Source organism: Ornithorhynchus anatinus, chromosome X1, assembly GCF_004115215.2.
Source record: "Ornithorhynchus anatinus isolate Pmale09 chromosome X1, mOrnAna1.pri.v4, whole genome shotgun sequence".
NCBI classification, from domain to species: Eukaryota; Metazoa; Chordata; class Mammalia; order Monotremata; family Ornithorhynchidae; genus Ornithorhynchus; species Ornithorhynchus anatinus.
This window is the reverse complement of record NC_041749.1, coordinates 29,254,510-29,276,533: the sequence shown is the minus strand read 5'-3', so window position 1 is coordinate 29,276,533 and position 22,024 is coordinate 29,254,510. Positions and strand designations below refer to the sequence as shown.

At 42.2% G+C, this 22,024-nt stretch overlaps 1 protein-coding gene across 1 annotated transcript in view; it reads left to right on the top strand.

Moving 5' to 3' along the window:
- The first annotated feature begins 6,248 nt into the window (after positions 1-6,248).
- Positions 6,249-22,024, top strand: part of ITK (IL2 inducible T cell kinase) — a 38,035-nt gene continuing 22,259 nt past the window's right edge. Inside the window, exon 1 of the mRNA XM_016228657.2 lies at positions 6,249-6,498. Within this exon, the coding sequence (XP_016084143.1) occupies positions 6,361-6,498 (138 nt within the window). The 5' untranslated portion in view covers positions 6,249-6,360. The remainder of the gene's footprint in view (positions 6,499-22,024) is intronic.

The window sequence follows — 22,024 nt, the reverse complement described above, 5'->3', positions numbered from 1 at the left end:
AAGGCTCACAGTCTTAATCCCCATTTTATAGATGGGGTAACTGAGGCACAGAGAAATTAAGTGAGTTGCCCACAGGCACAAAACTGACAAGTGGCAGAGCCGGAATTCAAACCCATGACCTCTGATTCCCAAACCCATGCTCTTTCCACTGAGCCACGCTGGTTCCCTCTGAGATTGGAAAAAGGTCCCCGAGGTGAGGTCTTTCTGATTCCACCCAATTTAAGAGAGTCACGTCTCCCCTACTAAATGAGGCTAATCCATTTAGCTCACTTTTTATGATATTTATTAATCAATCAATCAATTAATCAATCACATTTATTGAGTACTTACTGTGTACAGAGCACTGTACTAAGCTCGCTGTGGGCAGGGATCATGTCTACCAACTCTGTTACAGTACATCTCTCAAGTAATTAGTGCAGTACTCTGCACAGAGTTAGCGCTCAGTATGCTCTTCCTATGTGCCAGGTACTTAGCACTGGGATACACACAACCTAATGAGGTTGGACACAGTCCATGTCCCACATGGAGCTCATAGTCTTAGTCCCCATTTTACAGATGAGAGAACTGAAGCACAGAGAATGTGAAGCGACTTGCCCAAGGTCACAGGACAGACAAGTGGCCAAGCCGGGATTAGAACCTCGGTCCTTCTAATTCTCAGCTCCGTGATCTAACCATTAGGTCATGCTGCTTCTTAATGATGTATCCACTTGGGTGCAGGCAGAGTTATTCTTAGTTAATGGGAAATAAATCCATCATTTTCACTGATGCTCCCTGTTGAGGAGGGAGAGCCCAGTTCAGCTCCAATCTGGCTCATCCAAAATGACTCGAGGTGGCAAGGAATCTTGAATCTGGAAAAGGAAAGAGTTACATAATTTTACCAGAATGAAGATCCGGGTGGACTATTCCTCTTTCCCTGGATTCCATCGGCTTACAATCCTGCTCCAAAAGTACATAGTTCTTGTAGAACGGCCTTCCAGCAGGAATTAGTTATGGTATTTATGAAGTGTTTACAGTGTGCTGGGTAGATACAAACATTACAAGATACATTCCACTATATTGAAAGATAACGGAAACGATGGATTACAAATGACAAGGAACAAAGTCGATCAATAGTGACCACAATATCAAAACAAGTAAAAGAATGGATCTTGTTGGTGGGAGTCTTTAAAGACTCTTTACTGCTTCAGGTGAGCAGTACTTTGTCAAAGTAATAATCTTTATTAAGCACGCACTGTGTGCAGAGCACTGGACTAAGCCTTGGGAGAAAACACACAGGTGGGGTGATGGTACAGTGTCTGCCAGTCATGGGGGCTCATAATCTAAAGGGACTGGCAGCCTCTCTAGAGTTTTAATGGTTTGTAAATGGAGTCATCTGGCTCATGGTATCCTGGAGGAGGCTCCTTTGAGCAGTGGTGGCGGTGACGGCAGACTTCGGAGCCCTAATCTTAAGGGAGGAACTCATTCCCTGCCCACCTCCTGTCTGTGCGGAAATGGAACTTTCCACTGAGCGTGTCCTGCAGCTCTGGGGAAGACCGTAGTCAGTCAGTCAGTCAGTGGTATTTATTGAGTGCTTACTGTGTGCAGAGCCCTGTACTAAGAGCTTGGTAGAGTACAGTACAACAATAAACAGATACATTCCTTGTAGTGCATCCATTGACATCGCAACATTCGAAGAGGGGCAACGGCCTTGTGTTGCTGTCCCATCCTCAAGCGCTTAGTACAGTGCTCTGCACGTAGTAAGTGATCAATAAATATGATTGAATGAATGAATGAATCCTCAGCAGCCCTGGGGAAAGGGCCGCTGGGAGTCTGAGTGGTGTTGGGGCTGGCAGTCTCTCCCCTTGGTGGGGGAGCCTGGTGGCTCTAGTGTCGTGGAAGCAATTGGTCCTCGTCTGCTGCAATCTCCCTCTGCCATGATGGAGAAGGGGCTACCCGGATGGGGTCGGGGGTGGGCGGTCTCACTCTAGAGTTGAGGGCCCCAGAGCTGCGGCCTATTTATTTAAGTAAAAACAACAATAAACATATAGAAATATTTGGCTTCATTATTCACATAAATCCACTATAACATAGACAAGATATTTAGGCTTATTATCCATGGGTCTCTGCTTGTGGTATCATACCAAAGCAGCTGTGCACCCTGACCCATCAACAATGTCTTCCCTGGGGCCAGACTTGCGTTTTTTTTCTTGTTTTGAGTGGTATTTGTCAAGACACTGTACTAAGTACTAGGGTAGATACAGGAAAATTGGGTTGGACATAGTCCAGGTCTCACATGGGGCTCATATCTTAATACCCATTTTACAGATGAGGTAACTGAGGCCCAGAGAAGTGAAGTGACTTACCTGAGGTCACACAGCAGGCAAAGGAAGAACAGGGATTAGAACTCAGGTCCTCTGACTCTCAGGCCCATGATCTTTCCACAAGACCAGAATTTATTTGGAATTTGGGGGAGAAACATTATAGTGCCCCCAAGGCTCTAGTCAATGGTGTGGCAGACATAAAAGGGGCTAGGGAGAGCCAAGAGAGGAATCAGAGGCTCATATGACTACAGTCCAGTAAGCAGAAGGAGGTGGAAGTGAACATTCATCTCAGCATCTTTGCTGCCTTTCTCCCTTTCTTCTGTTAGACACCTCTCTCACTTCTAGCACATCTTCCATATACAAACCAGCTGAAGGATGGAAATAAAGAGGGAAGGCTGATTACTGCTGACAGCCACAATGGGGATTAAGACTGTGACCCATGTGGGACAGGGACCGTGTTCAACTTGATTAGCTTGGATCTACCCCAGCAGTTAGTACAGTGCCTGTACATGGTAAGTGCTTAACAAACAGCCTTTTTTAAAGGCTCTGTGCCGCCCTTACCTGCAGTTGGCTTTGGAGAAACCGTTTTGGGATCCTCCACTCCAATGGGTACTATTTGTAGCTATTACCACTGTTGTGATACCATGAATCAGATCTCTCTGTCTATAAAGCATGTCTCCACTGTAGGAGCCATATTGCAATTCCATCAAGAAGGAAGTAGCTCTCCTTAAACCCACATATTCACGTCACCAAATCCTATCAGTTCTACCATCACGACAGCTCTGGACTCCACCTTTTCCTCTCCACGTTGCTACCAAGTTGATCCAAGCCCTCATCATATCCCGCCTTGACTCAATCCACCTCTCTCCTCTCCTCAAAATTCTCCATTGGTTGACTCTATGTCAAACAGAAACTCCTTACTATTTGCTTTAAGGCACTCACTACTCCTACTTACTTACCTAGCTAATCTCTTACTATATATATGCCAGCTACTACACTTTGCTTCTCTAACCTCAAACTTCTCACTGTACCACGATCTCATCTGTCTCAATGCCAATCCCTTGCCCACTCCTCCCTCTGGCCTGAAACTCCTTCTATTTTCATATCAAGCAGATCACCATTCTCCCCATCTTCAAAACCCTCCTAAAATCATATCTCCTTCAAAAGGTCTTCCCCTACCAACCTCTCATTTCCCCACACTATTCACCTTCCCCTCTGCGTCGTCTGTGCCCTTGGCTCGATGCCCCTTAAATGCTTTGATTCTCATCCCACCCCCAGCCCCACATGTACTTATCCTATACTCTGCTATTTCCCCCACACACCTATAATTCATTTTACTGTTTGTCTCCCCCTCTGGACTGTAAACTCCTTGTGGGCAAGGATAGTGACCTCCAACTCTGTTGTGTTGTACTTTCCCAAGTGCTCTGTACAGTGCCCTGCCCACGGTAAGTGCTCAGTAAATACCAATGATTGATTGATTGAAAAGGTTTGTATGGAAAAAGAAGTGAGGCGAAAGAGAAAACGACAGTCCTACAAACATAGAGACAACTTTTTATTGTCTCCAGTGTGGCTGAGATTGTGGGTTCTGCGTTGGCCTTTCCAGTCACATGCATACTCGTAGACTAGTAGTAATAGTTGTATTTACTAAGTGCTTCCTCTGTGCAGAGCTCTGAACTATGTGGTGGGAAAGAATTCTCCGGTGGGAATTAGACACAGCTCCAGTCCCTTGGGAGAGTTCACAATCTAAAAATTAAAAGGGGAAGAGGGAACTGGAGACAGATACATAAGCAGAGAAGAAACAAAATGTTCAGACAACATGAAGACAAGTGAAGATCAGTAGGGTGCTGTGGCAAAAGATGCAGAATCTCAGGCTCCTCGAGACTTCAAGTCCACAGTCACAACTGCAGCCTCGGTGACAGTTACAGCAGCAGCTCCCACCGTCTTTCCAAGGTTTTGTGGAAGACTCATGCTCTGGCTGTGCTTCTTTTTCTCACAGATGGGGTGGAAGGCAGGTCGGGATGGAGGTTCCTCAGTGATGTGGAAGAGAGCGGGTGCAGTTTCCCAAGGTGGGAGCAGAACGCTGGGAGCTAAGATGGCGGCAAGTTCACTAATAGGATAATTTCACCGTCAGTGTGATCTTCTTCCAACATATATGTATATGTTAGTCACCCATGTTGGAAGAAGATATATATATATAATTATTATTATATGTTTAGCAGCGTAGCTTAGTGGAAAGAGCCCAGGCTTGGGGATCAGAGGTCATGGATTCTAATCCTGGCTCCTCCACTTGTCGGCTGTGTGATTTTGGGCAAGTGACTTCACTTCTCTGGGCCTCAGTTCCCTCATCTGTAAAATGGGGATTAATAATAATGTTGGTATTTGTTAAGCGCTATGTGCAGAGCACTGTTCTAAACGCTGGGTTAGATACAGGGTAATCAGGTTGTCCCACGTAGGCTCACAGTCTTAATCCCATTTTACAGATGAGGGAACTGAGGCACAGAGAAGTGAAGTGACTTTCCCACAGTCACACAGCTGACAAGTGGCGGAGACGGGATTTGAACCTATGACCTCTGACTCCGAAGCCCATTCTCTTTCCGCTGAGCCACGCTGCTTCTCTAGCCACCCTGACTGTGACCCCCATGTGGGACAACCTGATTACCCTGTATCTACCCCAATGCTTAGAACAGTGCTTGGCACATAGTAAGTGCTCAACAAATACCATCATTATTATGAGAAGCAGGGTGGTTCAGTGCTAAAATGGCGGCAAGTTCACTAATAGGAGAATTTCACCATCAGTGGGATCTTCTTCCAACATGAGTGACTAACATATATATGTATATTATTATATATTTAGCAGCATAGTTTAGTGGAAAGAGCCCAGGCTTGGGAGTCAGAGGTCATGGGTTCTAATCCCAGCTCTCCATCACTTGTCTGCTGTGTGACTTTGGGCAAGTCACTTAACTTCTCTGTGCCTCAGTTACCTCATCTGTAAAATGGGGATTAAGACTGTGAGCCTCATGTGGGACAACCTGATTACTCTGTATCTACCCCAGTGCTTAGAATAGTGCTGAGGCCATTGTTGGGTAGGGATTGTCTCTGTTGCTGTATTGTACATTCCAAGCGCTTAGTACGATGCTCTGCACACAGTAAGTGCTAAGTAAATATGATTGAATGAATGAATGAATGTTTGGCACATAGTAAGTACTTACCAAATGTCATCATTATTATTATTATTATTATTATAATGGTAACTGTTAAGCATTTACTATGTGCCAGTCACTGTACTAAGCACTGGGATGGAGATAAGCAAATTGGCTTGGTCCCAGTCCCTATCCCTTGTGGGACTCACCAACTCAATCCCCATTTTATAGATGAGACAAGTGGGATATAGAGAAGTGAAGTGACTTGCCCAGGGTCACATAGCAGAAAAGTGGCGGAGCCAGGATTAGAAACTATGACCTTCTGACTCCCACGCCCATGCTCTAGCCACTAAGCCAAGTGTGTTACAAGTCACTGTGGGATACTTTAAATGGGAAATGTGTTAAGACACATTATATTCTTTGTTAGATTACATGCTCCATGAATCTAAGGAAGCAATGGATGGATCAGAAATCTTCTTTCTTTGCATTTTGAAGACTCTTCACATTACCTGAACCAATTGATGGTTGGCCAAATGGTGGAAGATGAAGAAACTACTGTAGATTTTGTAAAAATCAATTCTTATGATCCCTTTGATTGTACTGTCCTCTCCAAGTGTGTCTTACTTTTCCAAAACATTTAGCAAAGGGTATTTTTTTCAGAGCGCACTGCTTACTTTTGTGAATTTTGAAAGGATGTGGTTATTGCCTGACATCAGAGAGGAAGCTGTGCAACGCTGACTGAATGTAGATAGAGAGATAAAACTGGAGGCACCTATCTTACCTTTGAACTACTCTCTGAAAATCAACTGCCTGCTCTTAGCATTCTTTTTCCTGAACTCACTTTGGGTGTTCACATCCCCAGGTTGTGTCGTGGGGTTATGTCTAATTAGAGCAGTTGGCAACCTTTCTTGGACCAGACCATGAATAACTATATCCTCCTGGAAGAGCAGCTGATCAAGAAATCCCAACAAAAAAGAAGGACCTCTCCCTCCAACTTTAAAGTGCGCTTCTTTGTTTTAACCAAAACCAGCCTTGCTTACTTTGAGGATCGCCAAGGGGTATGTCAGTTCTTCTTTAAATACTTTCAGCTAAAAGTCATATGCTCATTGGAAAACGAACCTCGTTTGGAATGTGTCTGCTTTGTAGTGACTTTAGAATTCTCGTATACTGGCGCGACCCCAAGAATAGAATCGATTTAAACTTGCACAGATTGCCCATTGTAATAAAATGTTAACCTGGTATTCAGTTGCCAAAGTTAGCCAGAAGGTTGGTTAAGACCATCGGGTAAACTCTAAAAGACTATTACCCAAGGGACCTTTGTGTCAGGTGAATTCAAAACAGAATGAAGAAAAGGATGGCAATTTTTGGACTGGTTAGACTGTCAGTAAAGAGTAGACAAAAATACAACAATCCAAATTACCTTTCCATAAAAATATCTAGAGGAAAGTCATTTCATCGGTCCACATTATCCAGATTATTGTATCCATCTAGATAGACTGAACTCAATGTGCGTAAAACTCGGGATATTTATTTTGATTTTTTTGTCTGTTAATTAAACATTCCATTCAAAGGAAGGTCGAATGGTTTCCTAGAGGAGATGCTTAGGTGGACATGGAGCTAAGTTGATTCTAAGGGACATTTTAACTTGTGAATCCAGGAAAGAGTCAGGGAGTTAAAGTCAAAGTACTAACCCTATAACTGAGTCTTTGTACTAACTTCACTGAATTAGAAAGAAATGAAATACCTGTTTTAGGACAAATGAAAGCTTGGCTGAAAGTCAGAATTCCTTGGAAATTGCAGAAGGCCGATTATTATGAAATGACCTATGTTAAAGGTTGGATAATACTGCCTTTTTCAGTTGGGTGTATGTTCTAGTTTTATTGTTTTAAAAGGGGATTAAAATCTGCGCAATTGCAGTCTTACTTTGATGGTCACCAAAGAGTGGTAGTACAATTTTAAAAATAGTGAGTCTGTGATTTGATGACATTGAGCTAAGAAAAGACTTATATAACATGCTTGAATTTTTACCATTGTGAATAATCTTTTAAAAAATCCTACTTTCATTTGGAAGTTGCGGGAATGGTCTCGCAAACCTTCCTTTTCTTGGAGTGCACACGTTCCTCACCAGGTCTATTTATTTTCTCTTTATTACGTTCTCTGATTTGGCTCATTTCTTTGTGAAGCAATGTGAATATGTAATATTCATATGTTAATTATTATGAAGTTTCCAATTAATTATTAGTTTGAACTCCCAGACCCAAACAGTTAGTGTCAGGACACCTCTTCGCTCTCACCTTTGGAAAGGGTTTTTTTTTTGTTTGTTTGTTTTTCATTATCTAGCTTCTTTAGATGAACAACCCGCAAATCCCCAGAAGTAAATATTTGGTCCAAATTTTGAAAGCCAGACCTCTGAAGTTTCCCAAAATATAAATGTTTATGATTCTAAGGGGTTATTGTTTTCTTCCATACACCATGTATTGCTTTATCTTTATGAATCCATTTTTGAGAAACTATCCCTTTAACGATTATGGGAATTTACATCTATAAGTTAATAATAATAATAATAATGTTGGTATTTGTTAAGGGCTTACTATGTGCAGAGCACTGTTCTAAGTGCTGAGGTAGATACAGGGTAATCAGGTTGTCCCACGTGAGGCTCACAGTCTTCATCCCCATTTTGAAGATGAGACAAGTTAAGTTAGACGAGTTTAGAAACTTGTCTAAAGGAGTCACGCAGGGCTTTTAGTCAGTGCGTATGAGTTTTTAACCTCTGACCTCATTAAATCATTTGCCACGGCTTAGTCCACAATGATTGCTTCATGAAGAGATAACAACAAAGGTGAAACATTGAATTTATAGAGAGCCCCTTTCTTCTAAGGAGATCAACATGTTATGTATAATATTCCTTATAGAAGTAGATTGTCTTTGTGAAATGACTAAGAGTTTTAATAGCTTCACATTTTAAGTGAGGAACATGAAGTACAGAAAGGTTTAGGGATTCACCCAAGGTCCCTGAGTAAGACATCGGCTCACTCTCCTGAATCCTAAATCTGGGGATTTTGAGATTCTGTTGGTAAACTTAAACGTGTATTTAGTCTTCGTAGTATAAAACAAAACATATACATACACTTACTCATTTAAGTTTTCAATGATCCATTTCCATCTGGTAACAGAAGTCATTTAACTTATACAAAGAATGGTATAAGAAAGTAATAAATGAGTCTTTTAATATGGATTTAGTTTCTGTGAACAGGGTTGGTTTCTCACCCTAGAATTTGAATTTCTCCTTTAAAAGAATATTTAGCATGCAGAAAACAACAATATAAGCTTTTCCAATCCCACATGACAGTGGGCTACAAGCATTATCTGGAAGGTCACCATCAGGACTTTTGCTTGGTGCCATATTGTATGGGTGGGCCAGGGTGGACAGGACATGGGCCTGAAGTTAAATGAAGTTACTAGTTCCGAAAGAGCATCAGGTGTTTGAAGCCAATGAACAGGTTGTACTGACTTTAGGCCTTAATCAGCACGACGGAAAATGAAATGTGTGCTTTGACCTGCTTAGTGACTGGGCCTGATAAAGGACATTGCAATGCTCTGAAATAGGAATCTGCAAAATCTGAGAAGCAGCGTGGCTCAGTGGAAAGAGCACGGGCTTTGGAGTCAGAGGTCATGAGTTCGAATCCCAGCTCTGCCACTTAGCTGTGTGACTGTGGGCAAGTCACTTAACTTCTCCGTGCCTCAGTTACCTCATCTGTAAAATGGGGATGAAGACTGTGAGCCCCACGTGGGACATCCTGATTCCCCTGTGTCTACCCCAGCGCTTAGAACAGTGCTCAGCACATAGTAAGCACTTAACAAATACCAACATTATTAAAATGAAGAGAACTTGATAATCTGAAAATCACTCAGAACTTGCCCTTGTGTGCAGTTCAAGAAAAAGCTCTTATTGTCACTTTAGGAATTTTGAGAGATCTTTCATTGATTCATTTTTAGGATAATAAGGGATTTTCCCGGGACCCCTCAAGTACACAGATGGAAATAAGGAAAAGGAATATTCTGGCAGGACTCTGCCAAATGCGTGGCATTAGCTGGTGATGCTCTTGTCATTAAGTCAGATTTTAAAACTGAAAATGACTTTTCTCCATTGTAACATTGCATTCCTGAGTCAGAAGAGTCTTTTGGTGCATGTGCGTAACCTCCATTAACGCTAATCAGCATTATGCATGGACATCAATGGAGAAAGGATCCCAAACAATGATGGGCTGTATTTTCTGAATCACATTATACAGTGCACAATGCAGGGCTCTTATCCAAATCCTTCTATCAATAAGGCAGCCCAGAAAATAGACCCACGTAAACTGTCTATCATAAGCTTCCACCCACACTTCATTTAGCATGTACCTCTCCCCCTCGGGGGCAGATCTCTACTTGTGAACTTCAGAAAAACCTTAAGGATCTCTCCTGTAATTTAGTCTCAACATCAAGGTTTTCTTTCTAAAACAGCATATGCATGTAGCTTCACTTATATAACATGGCTTAGCAATTTAGAAGGCCCACAATACTGGGAATAGTTTCGATGATAAATTAGCCGTATGATTCATCAATCGATAATTTTTCCCACATCAGGATTTCTGTTTCAATTTGGTCCCATCAAATTACTGCACGAAATAAAATATAATGGCTAGGGAGGATCCAGGAAAAATCTGTCAGACGTTAAAAGTGAAATCCGAACTACCAGAATGTTCAGACTCATGACTGAGAAACACGGAGATGTCTATATTGAAAAGGCAACCATGATCCTGAAAAACAAAGTGGTTTCTTTCTGCACTCTGGTCATTAGATTCTATCTTTGTTAATATTTAGTTAGACTCTCCTGGGTGCCTGTCTTACTACCAGAAGTTCCAGGGAGATAATGGTTTGGAAAAGTTAGGTCCATTAAGTTTGCTCATTACTATACACAATTACTTGGGATTAGAGAAGGTCACAAGCTGCTTTACAATGTTGGTGTACCCAGTGATTTCACATAATGGGAATTTTTCTGAAGCTACTTTGTATTCCTGGAAAGGCCTTGCAAGCGTGCTGTTTGAATCCAGCTGTTGACTCTTCACAGGGAGGGTCTTAGCTGGTCTGTTTCCTGGGTTTGATTTCTCTCACCTTGACAATGAAAACAGCAGGAAGGAATTGCCACACCTTCTTACCTGACCCATTCCAGTAGCTAGTTTCATTCCTTTACATAGGCTGAAAGAAGAAGTCAAGAAAGAGATAGAAAAGGAAGTGATGGACTTGTCTTCTGGAGACATATAATAGGGTTTCATCGAGTGACCACGATTTTTCTGACTGACTTTCTCAGTAAAGGCCTAGTCTGGAGCTCAGAACCCAGTGAGTAATCACAGTGGAAGGGCTGTGTAGATCCGTAAACTGTTTAAAAGACCGGCAAGAGTTCTATCACCGAGGCTGCCCCAAGCCAGGTTCCTTGGAACCACCTTCCTATTTTTATTCCCCAACTTGGTGTTGGCTTCGGCACAGTGTAAAGAACCCAGTTAGGAAAGTAGTAAGGGAGAGACACTGGGGCTGTCAATACCTTCAAATTAACAGCTGTCAACTGTGTTAGGTCGAGACACACCAGGAAACACAATCAGGGAAACAGAAACAAGAGGTTGATGCCTAGTCTCCATTTGCCCAACCTCCTGGTTTCTGTCTCAGTGATGATTAGGCTGCAGTGTGACAAAAATTCCCATTGAATTGGATTGAAAATGAGGCTGAAAATATTACAGCTTCTGAGTAGCAGGCTGAACGCCGGGGAATCATTTTTATTTTTTCAAATTGCCATGAAGTTTGTCTGGCATACGCAATCGTGCTTTGTGTTCAAAGATAATGCCACTTCCGGCAACCGGAGAATTTAATCTCTGTGTGTGTGAGGATGTGTGCGTGTGTGGGGGGGGGTATGATTGAAAAGGCCAGTGCCACACTACTGCTTCCACATAATGCACGGTGCAAACTGAAGACTCCCCTGTTGGGTTTATGTGCTTGCTGTTTGCAGACCCCAGAGCTGGTATGGGGTTTTTGCCTCATAGTCTCTTCTAGACTGTGAGCTTCTTGTGGGCAGGGAATGTGACTACCACTTCTCCCAAGAACTTAGTACAGCGCTCTGCGTACCGTAAGCGCTTAATAAATACGATTGATTGACAGTCCTCCAAGGCTTCATCTGAAGAAGAGCTACCCCTTCCTTGACTGTAACAGCACGTTAACCTATTGTGTCCTGCTGCCATTGTCTTCCAACATTCATGCTACCTTGTCTGAGACTGTTCTTCACTGTATTATTGAAGCATTTCCTCAATAATAATAATTATAGTATTGGTTAAGCACTTACTATGTGCCAAGTACTGTTCTAAGCACTGGGGTAGATACAAGCTGGTCAGGTTGCCCCACATGGGGCTCCCAGTCTTAATCCCCATTTTAACAGATGAGGTTTTTTAACAGATGAGGTTACTGAGGCACAGAGAAGTTAAGTGACTTGTCCAAAGTTGCACAGCTGACCAGTGGCGGAGGCAGGATTGGAACCCATGACCTCTGACTTCCAAGCCCATGCTCTTTCCACTAAGCACGCTGCTTCTGGATGCTTTCCTTTGTTTTATTATTGCTCACCATAGTGCAGCTGTTTCTGTATCCTATTGCCAGGTAAGCTAGTTGTTGGCAGAGAGCATGTCAACTAACTCCATTGTATTGTACTCTCCCAAGTGTTTAGTACAGTGCTCAGCACACAGTTAAGTATTCAAAAAATACCACTGATTGATCAGTTCGTTGATTCATTCTATATCTATTCTTGTTCAACAAAACAGTGTTGAGGTGAGCAAAACTTCAGTGATCATAGACTGGCTTTTTTCCAAGTCATTTCTTTTGGTGATCCGGTCTTGCTAATTTTTGCTCCAGCAATCTGATATGAAGCCTGTTGTAGGTCCAGTCTCACAACAGAAGGAATGTTAGATAGCTCAGTGGTTCTTTATGCTCAATGTGGGCAGGGAACATGCCTACCAACTCTGTTGTACTGTACTCTCCCAAGAGCTTAGTACGGTGCTCTGCATATAGTAAGTGCTCAGTAAATACAATTGATTGATTGTTCAAGCCTACAGTTGGGTTTGATGTTTAATACCACACTGTCCCCACATAATTTTTTAGCGCCACTCAAGCATATCTCTCATTGCAAGATAACAATAGTTGGAATAAAACTGCAGGAGATTCTAAATCTTGAGAAAACTGTAGGTTTGGAAATCACCATTTTGGCAAGAATTCAATCTTCTGTGACCAATCATTAGTACTTAAGGAGGGCATACTGTGGAAGGAGCAGTTCTAAGTGCACAAGGAAGTATAATAGAACAGTGCTCAGCACTTAGAACAGTGTTTGGCACATAGTAAGAGCTTAACAAATACTATCTTATTTTTGTTTCTTAGAAGGCATGAGTCTCTGCCTTTTAGGACCTTTGGTGAGATGGTAATATTCCAGTGGGGGAAAAAAATGATAAATTGCTTTAATTTATGCATTTCAATTCAGCCATAAGGAAAAGAGGGAGATTTGTTAACCAGAAGATTTAGGATTTTTTTTTTAATCTGAAGGAAAATTTTAACTGCAGAGAATAAAGAGCCAGATTCTCATTCTATTGTGTCATTCCCCAGTAGCAGAACACATCTCTCACCCATAATGAATCTCACAAACAAAATTGATTTAACTATCTTCCCAAATGCTTCATAGGCTGAATATGAATTTTACCATCATATTTATTGAATGTGTTCATGATACATTCCAGCATACATCAACCATTTACTTAATTTTTTTCACAATGGTGAACCTTGTGATAGTATTTTCACTCAAGAACTCAATGCTCCTATCTGACCGTGAATCTTTGGGGCTTCAGAAGTGGTGAGGTCAGTGCTAGAAACAAAAGCAGTTTCCCATGCATATAAAATTCCGTCATATAAAATTTCCCCCCTGAAATGTAGTAAAAGCACCTTGAACTGTATAGATTTAGGACCAGGTACAGGGTTAGACATTATTGCATTAGTCTAATGAATCTGAATATTATCTCTAAGTAGGCTTGTTGATATGTGTAATTTCTGCTATGCTTTCTTTACGTCTGCTTCATCCAAGATGTATTTTCGGCTGCTCTGGCTCCCCATTTTTTTTATGGCACTTGTTAAGCACTTACTATGTGCTAGGCATTTTACTTAGCACTGGGATAGACAAGACAATCAGATTGGGCACAGTCCATGTCCTACAAGTGGCTCACAGTCTTAATCCCCATTTTACAGATGAGAATAACTGACATACAGAGAAATGAAGTGACTTGCCCAAGGTCACATGGCAGGCAAGTGGCAGAGTCGGGATTAGAACCTGGGTCTTCTGACTTTCAGTTGGCCATGCTGTTTTTCTATTGTTTTGCTATGGCAGTGCCACTCCGATCAATTGATTAATCAGTGGTTTTTATTGAGCGCTTTGTGGGCAAGTACTACTTTAGGCACTTGGAAAAGGAACAGTACAGCTGAGCGGCACATGGTAAGTCCTTAACAAACAATGTTAAAAAAATTTGGGGTGTTCTCTGCCCACACTGATTTGCACACAGTAAGCACTCAATAAATACAGTTGAATGAGCAAGGAGCCAGCTAACTCCCTTTCCTGTAGGTCTAGGCTGGGGAGGGGTAGGGTGCTGATCTCACCCCAATGTCTCTCTCTCCTCCCCCCAAATCCAATGCCTCCAAGGAACACATGCTGCCTGCCTCTCTCGTCCACCCCTCCCCCTCCCAGAACACTCACTTTTGGCCCCTCACTCCCCTCCCCCACTCCGATCTGAGGTTTTCAGTCACATTATGCTTATGGTTTGTGGCTCTTCAGTTCACGAGGGTTGGCCACCTCTGTGTAAATTAGTTCCCATGCCACATTGGACAGTGACATGCTTTTCAATCCAGTTCCGCAGAGGGAGGGAATATGTTTTGGAAGTGATTTCTCTGTGGAAAATTTCCATTCCAGTCAGGACTGGAATGTGCCTGGGGCAAATCGAAATCTCAACCCCAAGCAAATGTTAGAAGAGACCACCCTGAGATGAGGTTAATGAGCTTGGAGTCACGTTCCACCGGTTCTTTCTTAGAACCCACCCCCAGCACTCTGACACCAGTCCACGTACCTAGTAGAGAGAGCAACTGGGGCCTTTGGGACTCCACCTCTCCACCTTGTCGCTAACCTAGATGTCTCGGTTCAGGGCCTGAGTTCATGCAGGCTGTGGCTGCAGGGTGAGGAGAACAGCCCAGAGTACACAGAAGATTATGTGGCTAGCTCATGCCACGCGATCTCATGGCTCCAGAAATCCATTTGCACAGGGGGAACAAAAAGCTTTCAGTTAATTCACAAACATCATCACTTTTCATCTATCAATCCCTCCTCAGCTGAATTCGACATGGGGCTGAAAACAGTTGGCATCGTTAAGAAACAGGAGGGTTCTGTAGGTCACTGTGAATTGATCATTCGTTTTGCCCTGTGTAGATTCGATTGTTCACTCCATTTTATAGATGGGAAAATTTTTCATAAGGTCAAAAGGCATGTCAGTGGAGGAAGGAAGGAGAACGAGTACTCAAGCTTTATCACAGACAGATCTCATCGTCCAAGAGTTCTTTGGCACATAGTCAATCTGCCAAATTCTCATGGCAATATGTCATTTTAGTAAACATTTTCATTTAGAAAAGTGAATGATGACGCTACTGATGTTAGATCCTGCCCATGCATGAGAGTGTAGCTGAAAAGAAAGGTACATGACCGACACGCCCTCCCACATCGTTTGCAAGCAAAGATAGTTCCTTGATGCATATAGATTTTGTTCCATTCAAGCCCTGTCTCTGTTTTTAAGTATGCCTCAGTATCCCAAACTTTATGAAGTCTTTACTCACTCAAAGGAGACTAACCCCATTTTCCTTTGCTGAGATGAGTTCTCAAAAATTCACTGCTATGTCCTATTGCTTGAAGCTGCCCTTCGTCATGTCAAAAATGGTTTATTCAGCCTCTTAGCTTGCATGTGCCCCTTTTTAGTACAACATGCATCCTGGACAGAGGCTGCTTGGGTATCCTGTTATCATTCAATCCCCTAAAAAACCCCACCCAGAGAAACTGCACTGAGAGAATTGTTTCAGTGCAGGTGAGCTGACTTCATTCCAGAACCACACTGTTGGCATCTTGTCCGCCACTGATTTTAGGTAAGGTTTGTAGGTGTCTCAGTGAACCTGCTCAAAAAGCTAGCTGTGCCTTCTGAAGTAGGTCTGGATCTCACTGCCATATGCAAGGGTAAAACCTGGGGAAACAGTTTGGCCTAGTAGATAGAGCACAAACCTGGGAGTCAGAAGAATCTGGGTTCTCATCCCAGCCCTGCCACTTGTCTGCTATGTGACCTTGGACAATACTGTGTGCCCCATGTGGGACAGAGACTGTGTCCAACCTGATCAGCTTGTATCTACCTCAGTGCTTAGTAAAGGGCCTGGCATATAGTAAGTGCTCAACAAATACCATAAAAAAATAAATAAAACTTGCTTATTTCAAGCAAGGCAGGGCTTTGTGGCTCATCATAACTCTTTTAGCCTCCGAGGCAACCATAGTGTGAAAACATGATGCTGATATACAGATGGAGGAAAGTCAAGTGACTGAGGTTTATGAAGGTGATAGGTCTTATGGACAGGAGAAAAGAAGAAAGGCAGGAGGGAAGCAGGTTTGGTCAGAATTCTGAGGTTGTTTGACTTTTAAAATTAGCTTTTTACCTCCTTCAATCTCCTAAGAATTGAGACATTTTCTACTGTTGAGTTGAAGATGTACAGAAAATAATATGCCCACACATTAGGAGTAGGATAGCACTTCACTATTACCTCGATCAACAGTCCTTCTTCTACCAAGTTAGTGTAAGACCAAGTCAGCCTGGAAGAAAGGAGAGGATATGGGGTGATGTGGACCAGTAGAGAGTTACTTTTCTTGGGTGATTGATGACTGATTTTGGCTTTTTGTAAAAGCTAGAATTCAGGAAGTTACTAATTTTAGTAACTGATATCCAGTCCTCCTAAGAAAAACCCTGAACTTTCTTCTGGATTCCAGCATCATTTTTCATTTCCGAGCCCCAGATGTGGTGTGCCACTGCTTTGTAACTTCAGTAGTTGAACTTCATTCCAGAAATTCAGACTGAAGACTATAAACTCCTTCTGGGCAAGGATCGCTCCTACCAATCCTGCTGTTTTGTACTTTCCCAAGTGCTCTTCTCAGTTCTCTTTGAAAAGTAAGAACTCAGTAAATACAAATGATTGAGTGAAATATCTTCATGTGAAGTTATGTGAAGTTACATGAAGTTTATAAAATGCTGGGGATAAAATCACTATCAATCAATCAATGGTATTTATTGAGCATTTATTATGTGCAGAGCACCCTACTAAGTGTTTGGGAACGTACAGTAAAACAGAATTAGCGGACATGTTCCCTCCCCAGAGTGAGTTTACAGGCTAGAGAGAAAAAGCTTCCAGACTTTGAGGAGCTACTAAAATACCTTGATAAATTATCCCGACGTAACTAAAAGTGATCACTAGCCTTTATTAAATCAGGAACAATGCTGCTAGTTCCTAGCTGAAGAAATTCAAATTTGTGTCTTAAAAAAGAAAGTGTAAAGGAGAGAAAGGAGAGAATGAGAGCAGCGTCCGTCCATGTGGGATATTTTGCTAGTGGGCGTTTGCTCTTAGAATAATGCCTCATTTGAATTCCAAGTCAATTTACAAAGTCACTTCCTTCATTGTTCTGTGGGACTGATTGGTAAATGGTGAAAAGTCTTGCATCTCAATCACTGTACATCAGGGACAGACTGTGCAGCTGAATCAGTTTTGTCAAGGAGCTATCCAGAACGCCAACTTTTTCACTTTGGCCATGGAAAAATTCAACAGAATGGCATCAAGAAGTCTGAAATGTCTGGGTCACAGGCAGTAATATTTAGAGTCATGGTCTGGAATAACGGGAATGCTGTGGACCCCAGCTTTGAAATAAAAGGGTCAAAAATCAAGTTGGAGGTACGTTAGAGTTCTGGGAAATTTGAAAAAGGCAAAATGTCTCTCCACATCACTACCAGATTTGTTCCCTACCAGCAAAATGATTCTAAGAGTCTATTATTCTTTGTGATTGATTTCTCACTTAATACTATTCAATTTGTACCACATACACTGTACTATAATAAAAAGAACATATTGTTTTAAAAATCTGGTTTTATGGAATATTAATTTCTCCATATGTTACACAGAGTAAGTGCTCAGTAATTACAGTTGGTTGATTGCTTGATTGATGGATAGTGGCCTATATGCAAGATGTCTAGACCCACTGTTAGTTGAGTGGAAAGTCCCTGGCTCTGAAACTCAGGAGACCTAGATTCTAATCTTAACTCTAGAAGGAGCAGAATTAATTAATTAATTAATTCAACTGAATTTATTGAGCACTTACTGTGTGCAGAGCACTGTACTAAGCACTTGAGAGACTACAGTGCAGCATGCCTTCTGGGACTATCAGTCAATCAATTGCATTTTTCAAGAGTACAGTACAACAGATTACAATACAACAGAACTGCAGACACGTTCTTTGCCCCTAACAAGCTTACAGTCTAGAAGCTATGCCATAAGTGGTGGAAGTGTCAGACTGGAGAGCCAAGTAGAGTGTTCCACAAGGATAGGCCAGCAAGAATCCTGAAAAATAACTGCCGACCACAGTGGCTTACCAAGGCAACTGCCTGCTGGATTATGACATCCTGAGCCAAAATCAACACTCTGCTGAGGTCATTTCAGGTGTATATGTATCCTGTATATAAAAAATAAATCATAATATGTCTTACATGTAATTAAGAAGCATGGGTAGCATGGATAGCCTATAGAGGAGAAAGAGATTGGATATTTATATCTAAAATCTGATCATCCAAATAACAAATGCTGTGTTGTTGCATTATTTCTTCAGCCGCACATTCTGCAATTCTGCATTCTGCAATTTGGGCACATCCTGCAATTTCCTTAGTTAAAAATCAATCGATCAGTCAATCGGTGATATTAATTGAGCACTTACTCTATGGAGACCACTGAACTAAGTGCTCAGAAAAGGACAGTACAATCAAGTTGGTAGACCTGTTCCCTGCCCACAATGAGCTTTGGTCTAGAGGGAAAGAGAGACAACAGTACAAATAAGTAAGTTATATAATGTATATAAATGCTATGGGACTGAGGGTGGGGTGACTATCAAGTGCCTAAAGGGTATGGATCCAAGTACATAGATGACACAGAAGGGAGAGGCAGTCAGAGAAAAGAGGACATTATCAAGGAAGACCTCTTGGAGGTGGTGTGACCTTAATAAGGCTTTGAAAATGGGGAGAGTGGTAATCTGACATATATGTAGGGGGAGAGAGTTCTAGGCCATGGGGAGGATGTGGGGAAGGGGTCGGTGGCTAGATAGATGAGATCAAGATACAGTGAGCAAGCTGGCGTAGCGGAGCAAAGTGTACTAGCTGGGCTATAGGAGAGATCAGTGAGGTCAGGTAGGAGGGGGCAAGCTGACTGAATGCTTCAAAGCCAACATTGTATGTGCTCATTTTAGAAAATACCAGGGTTACTTTGAGGAGATTACAGTGCAATCAATCTTCCCGAATTCCAAACTGTATTTAACTTCTAGACCATTTCTTCTCTCATCCAAAGCTAGTGAAAGAGGCACTTAGTTTGCAGTGTGGAAGAAATGGCACTGCATCAGCCGAAACTTTGCTAATGCTACTAGGTCCCTACAACTGAAACTCACTAGGATTTGAAGGCAGCATCTACGTTGTTAGTGAAAGAAGGAGCCACTGGTGGAACATTAAGACATTTCTAAAGGTATATCCAGTGATTATCAAGGACAGGCTGGGTAGGAATACTCCAGAATGGCAGAGTGTACTAGGCAGAGGAATGGTTTTCAAACATTTGAGAATTCCCACTGAGAATCCTACTTCCCAAAGGTAGATTGTTTAAGCTTTTTAAAGGAATCCTGAGATATTTTTGAATATCCAACAGATTCTTCCCTTACCCTATCTACAACATCTTTCTAGGCCCTGGTTGAAATTAGTGTTGGTAACCTCTTGAAAGATGCCTTAGTCCTGCTGATACCATAATGGTCTGTATTCACTACATCTGTGTCCTGATCACAGAAATCCAGAAGATTTTGAAGAGGGAACAGAATTCCACTACTCAGGAGATCCTGTCTCAACCCCTCTAACTTAGAAAGCTGAAAGTAATGGGAAAGATGTTTAGGAGGCACTGGGATGCCTTTAATAGTGTTAGAGACCAGTATGGATCTGCTCCAACTCCAATTGCAGGGAGGGAGATGATTAAATCTGCTGAAACCTGCTTCTTCCCCAAACCTCTTTTTTTCCTCATGGTATCTGTTAAGTACTTACTGTGTGCCAGTCGCTTCACTAAGCACTGGGGTAAGTACACAATAATCAGGTTGGCCACAGTCCCTGTTCCAAAGAATGCTCAAAGTCTCAATTCCCCATTTTAAAATTGAGGTAACTGAGGCACAAGGTCACACAGCAGACAAATGGCGGGGCTGGAATTAGAACACGGGGCTTCTGAATCGCAACACCAGGCACTTTCTACTGGGCCATGTTGCTTCCATATTTAAAGGGAAGCAGCATGGTGAAGTGGATAGAGCAGTGGCCTGGGAGTCAGAAGGTAATGGGTTCTAATCTCAGCTCTGCCAACTGTCTGTTGTGTGGCCTTGGGCAAGTCACTTAACTTTTCTGTGCCTCATTTACCTCATCTGTAAAATGGGGATTAAAACTAAGAGCCCCATGTGGGATAGGGATTGTGTCGAACCCAATTCGCTCATATTCACCCCAGCGCTTAGTACAGTGCATAGCAAAGTAAATGCTAAACAAATACAACTATTATTATTATTATAAAAGTGTACAGACACTTCTCCAACTCAGTGGGAAAAACAGAAGCAAAGGCATCTTACACTTCGGGCTGCCAGTCCATTGGAGGGCAGTCACTTCTCGGCTAACCCACACCACTGTCGACCTCAACCCGGGACCTCGAACTGATTGGCCTTGTTCGCTCGGCAGGAAGGACAGAAGCAGCAGTAGCATGGCGCCTCCACAACATGTAGAACATTGGGAAAGTCCTGTTGTAGTGGCTATTGTGGCTGCAGCTGTGCCTTTAGACTCTGAGCCACAGGAAGCCTGAGACTATGCTCTTCTAGCCACAGTACCCTGGGACCCTGTCTAATTCTTATCTGTGTATTCTTTCTGCTAGACTGTAAGCTCTTTGTGTTCTAGGAACCTGTCTGCCAACTCTGTTTACTCTCCCAAGCGCTTAGTACAGTACTCCGCACATATCAAGTGCTCAATAAATACCAGTATTCAATTATTACCCCTCTATTAGATTGTAAGCTACTCTTCTAGACTGTAAGCTCACTGTGGGCAGGGAATGTGCCTTCCAACTCTGTTGTTCTGTACTCTACCAAGTGCTTAATACTGTGCTTTGCACATAGTAAGTGTCCAATAAAGCCCACGGATTGATTGTAATCTCCTCTAGATTGTAAATTCCTTGAGGGCAGGGATTCGTATCTACCAACCTTAGTTTTAAACTCTCGCAAGTGCAATGTACAGTGCTCACACACAGTAGGAGCTCAATAAATATTATTGATTGATGGATTGATTTCTCAGTGTTTAGTACAGTGTTTTTTACAGAGTGAGGGCTTCATAAATACCATCACTACTAGTTTTAAGACATCCCTGTTAGGGGAGAATTATCTAAATTTCCAATAGGGAAACTTGAGATACATAGAATTTAAGGAATGTGGTGTTGTGGGGAGAAGTTAAAAGATGGGGAATTTTAAGGGAAGAGGATTGGCTATAACAGGCAAGGAAAGAAGTGGAGTGATTAGCATTAGATGTTCCTTCATTAAAGTTATGTCTTTTTATCTGGCCCTTTTTATATGGCCTACCGGATAGCGCATAGTCCTGAGAGTCAGAAGGACCTGGGTTCTAGTCCCAGCTCCACCACTTACCTGCTGTGTGACCTTGGGCCAGTCATTTCACTTCTCTGTGCCTCAGTTACCTCATTTGTAAAATGGGGATTAAGAATGGGTGCCCCATGAGGTACATGGACTGGTTCCAACCTGATCACCTGGTTTCTACTCCAGCATTTAGTATGGTGCCTGGCACATAGTAAACACTTAACAGATATCACTAAAAAAAGGCGTAAATCAGTAGGAAAGGTAAGAATGCCTATCTGCTTCATCATGGTCCAAACAGATCTCTGAAAACAAATAGACAACCAAACTGTAGTGTTGGGAGCAGGGAGACAAAATGACTGCCAAAGTCTAGATTCTGAGTTTACAAGTAGTTGCAGAGGCCCCTGGGAAGTTTCTCTGTGTCAAGATGTTTTTTAAAAGATTGCAGCTTTCCAAGTTTAACTTTTTGAAAGAGTTATGATTGTGGGTTGAACTTCAGAATTTAATCCCAGCTGTGGATGATTCAAAACAGGAAGCTGTTTTGTGTCTGAATGGTAAATCGT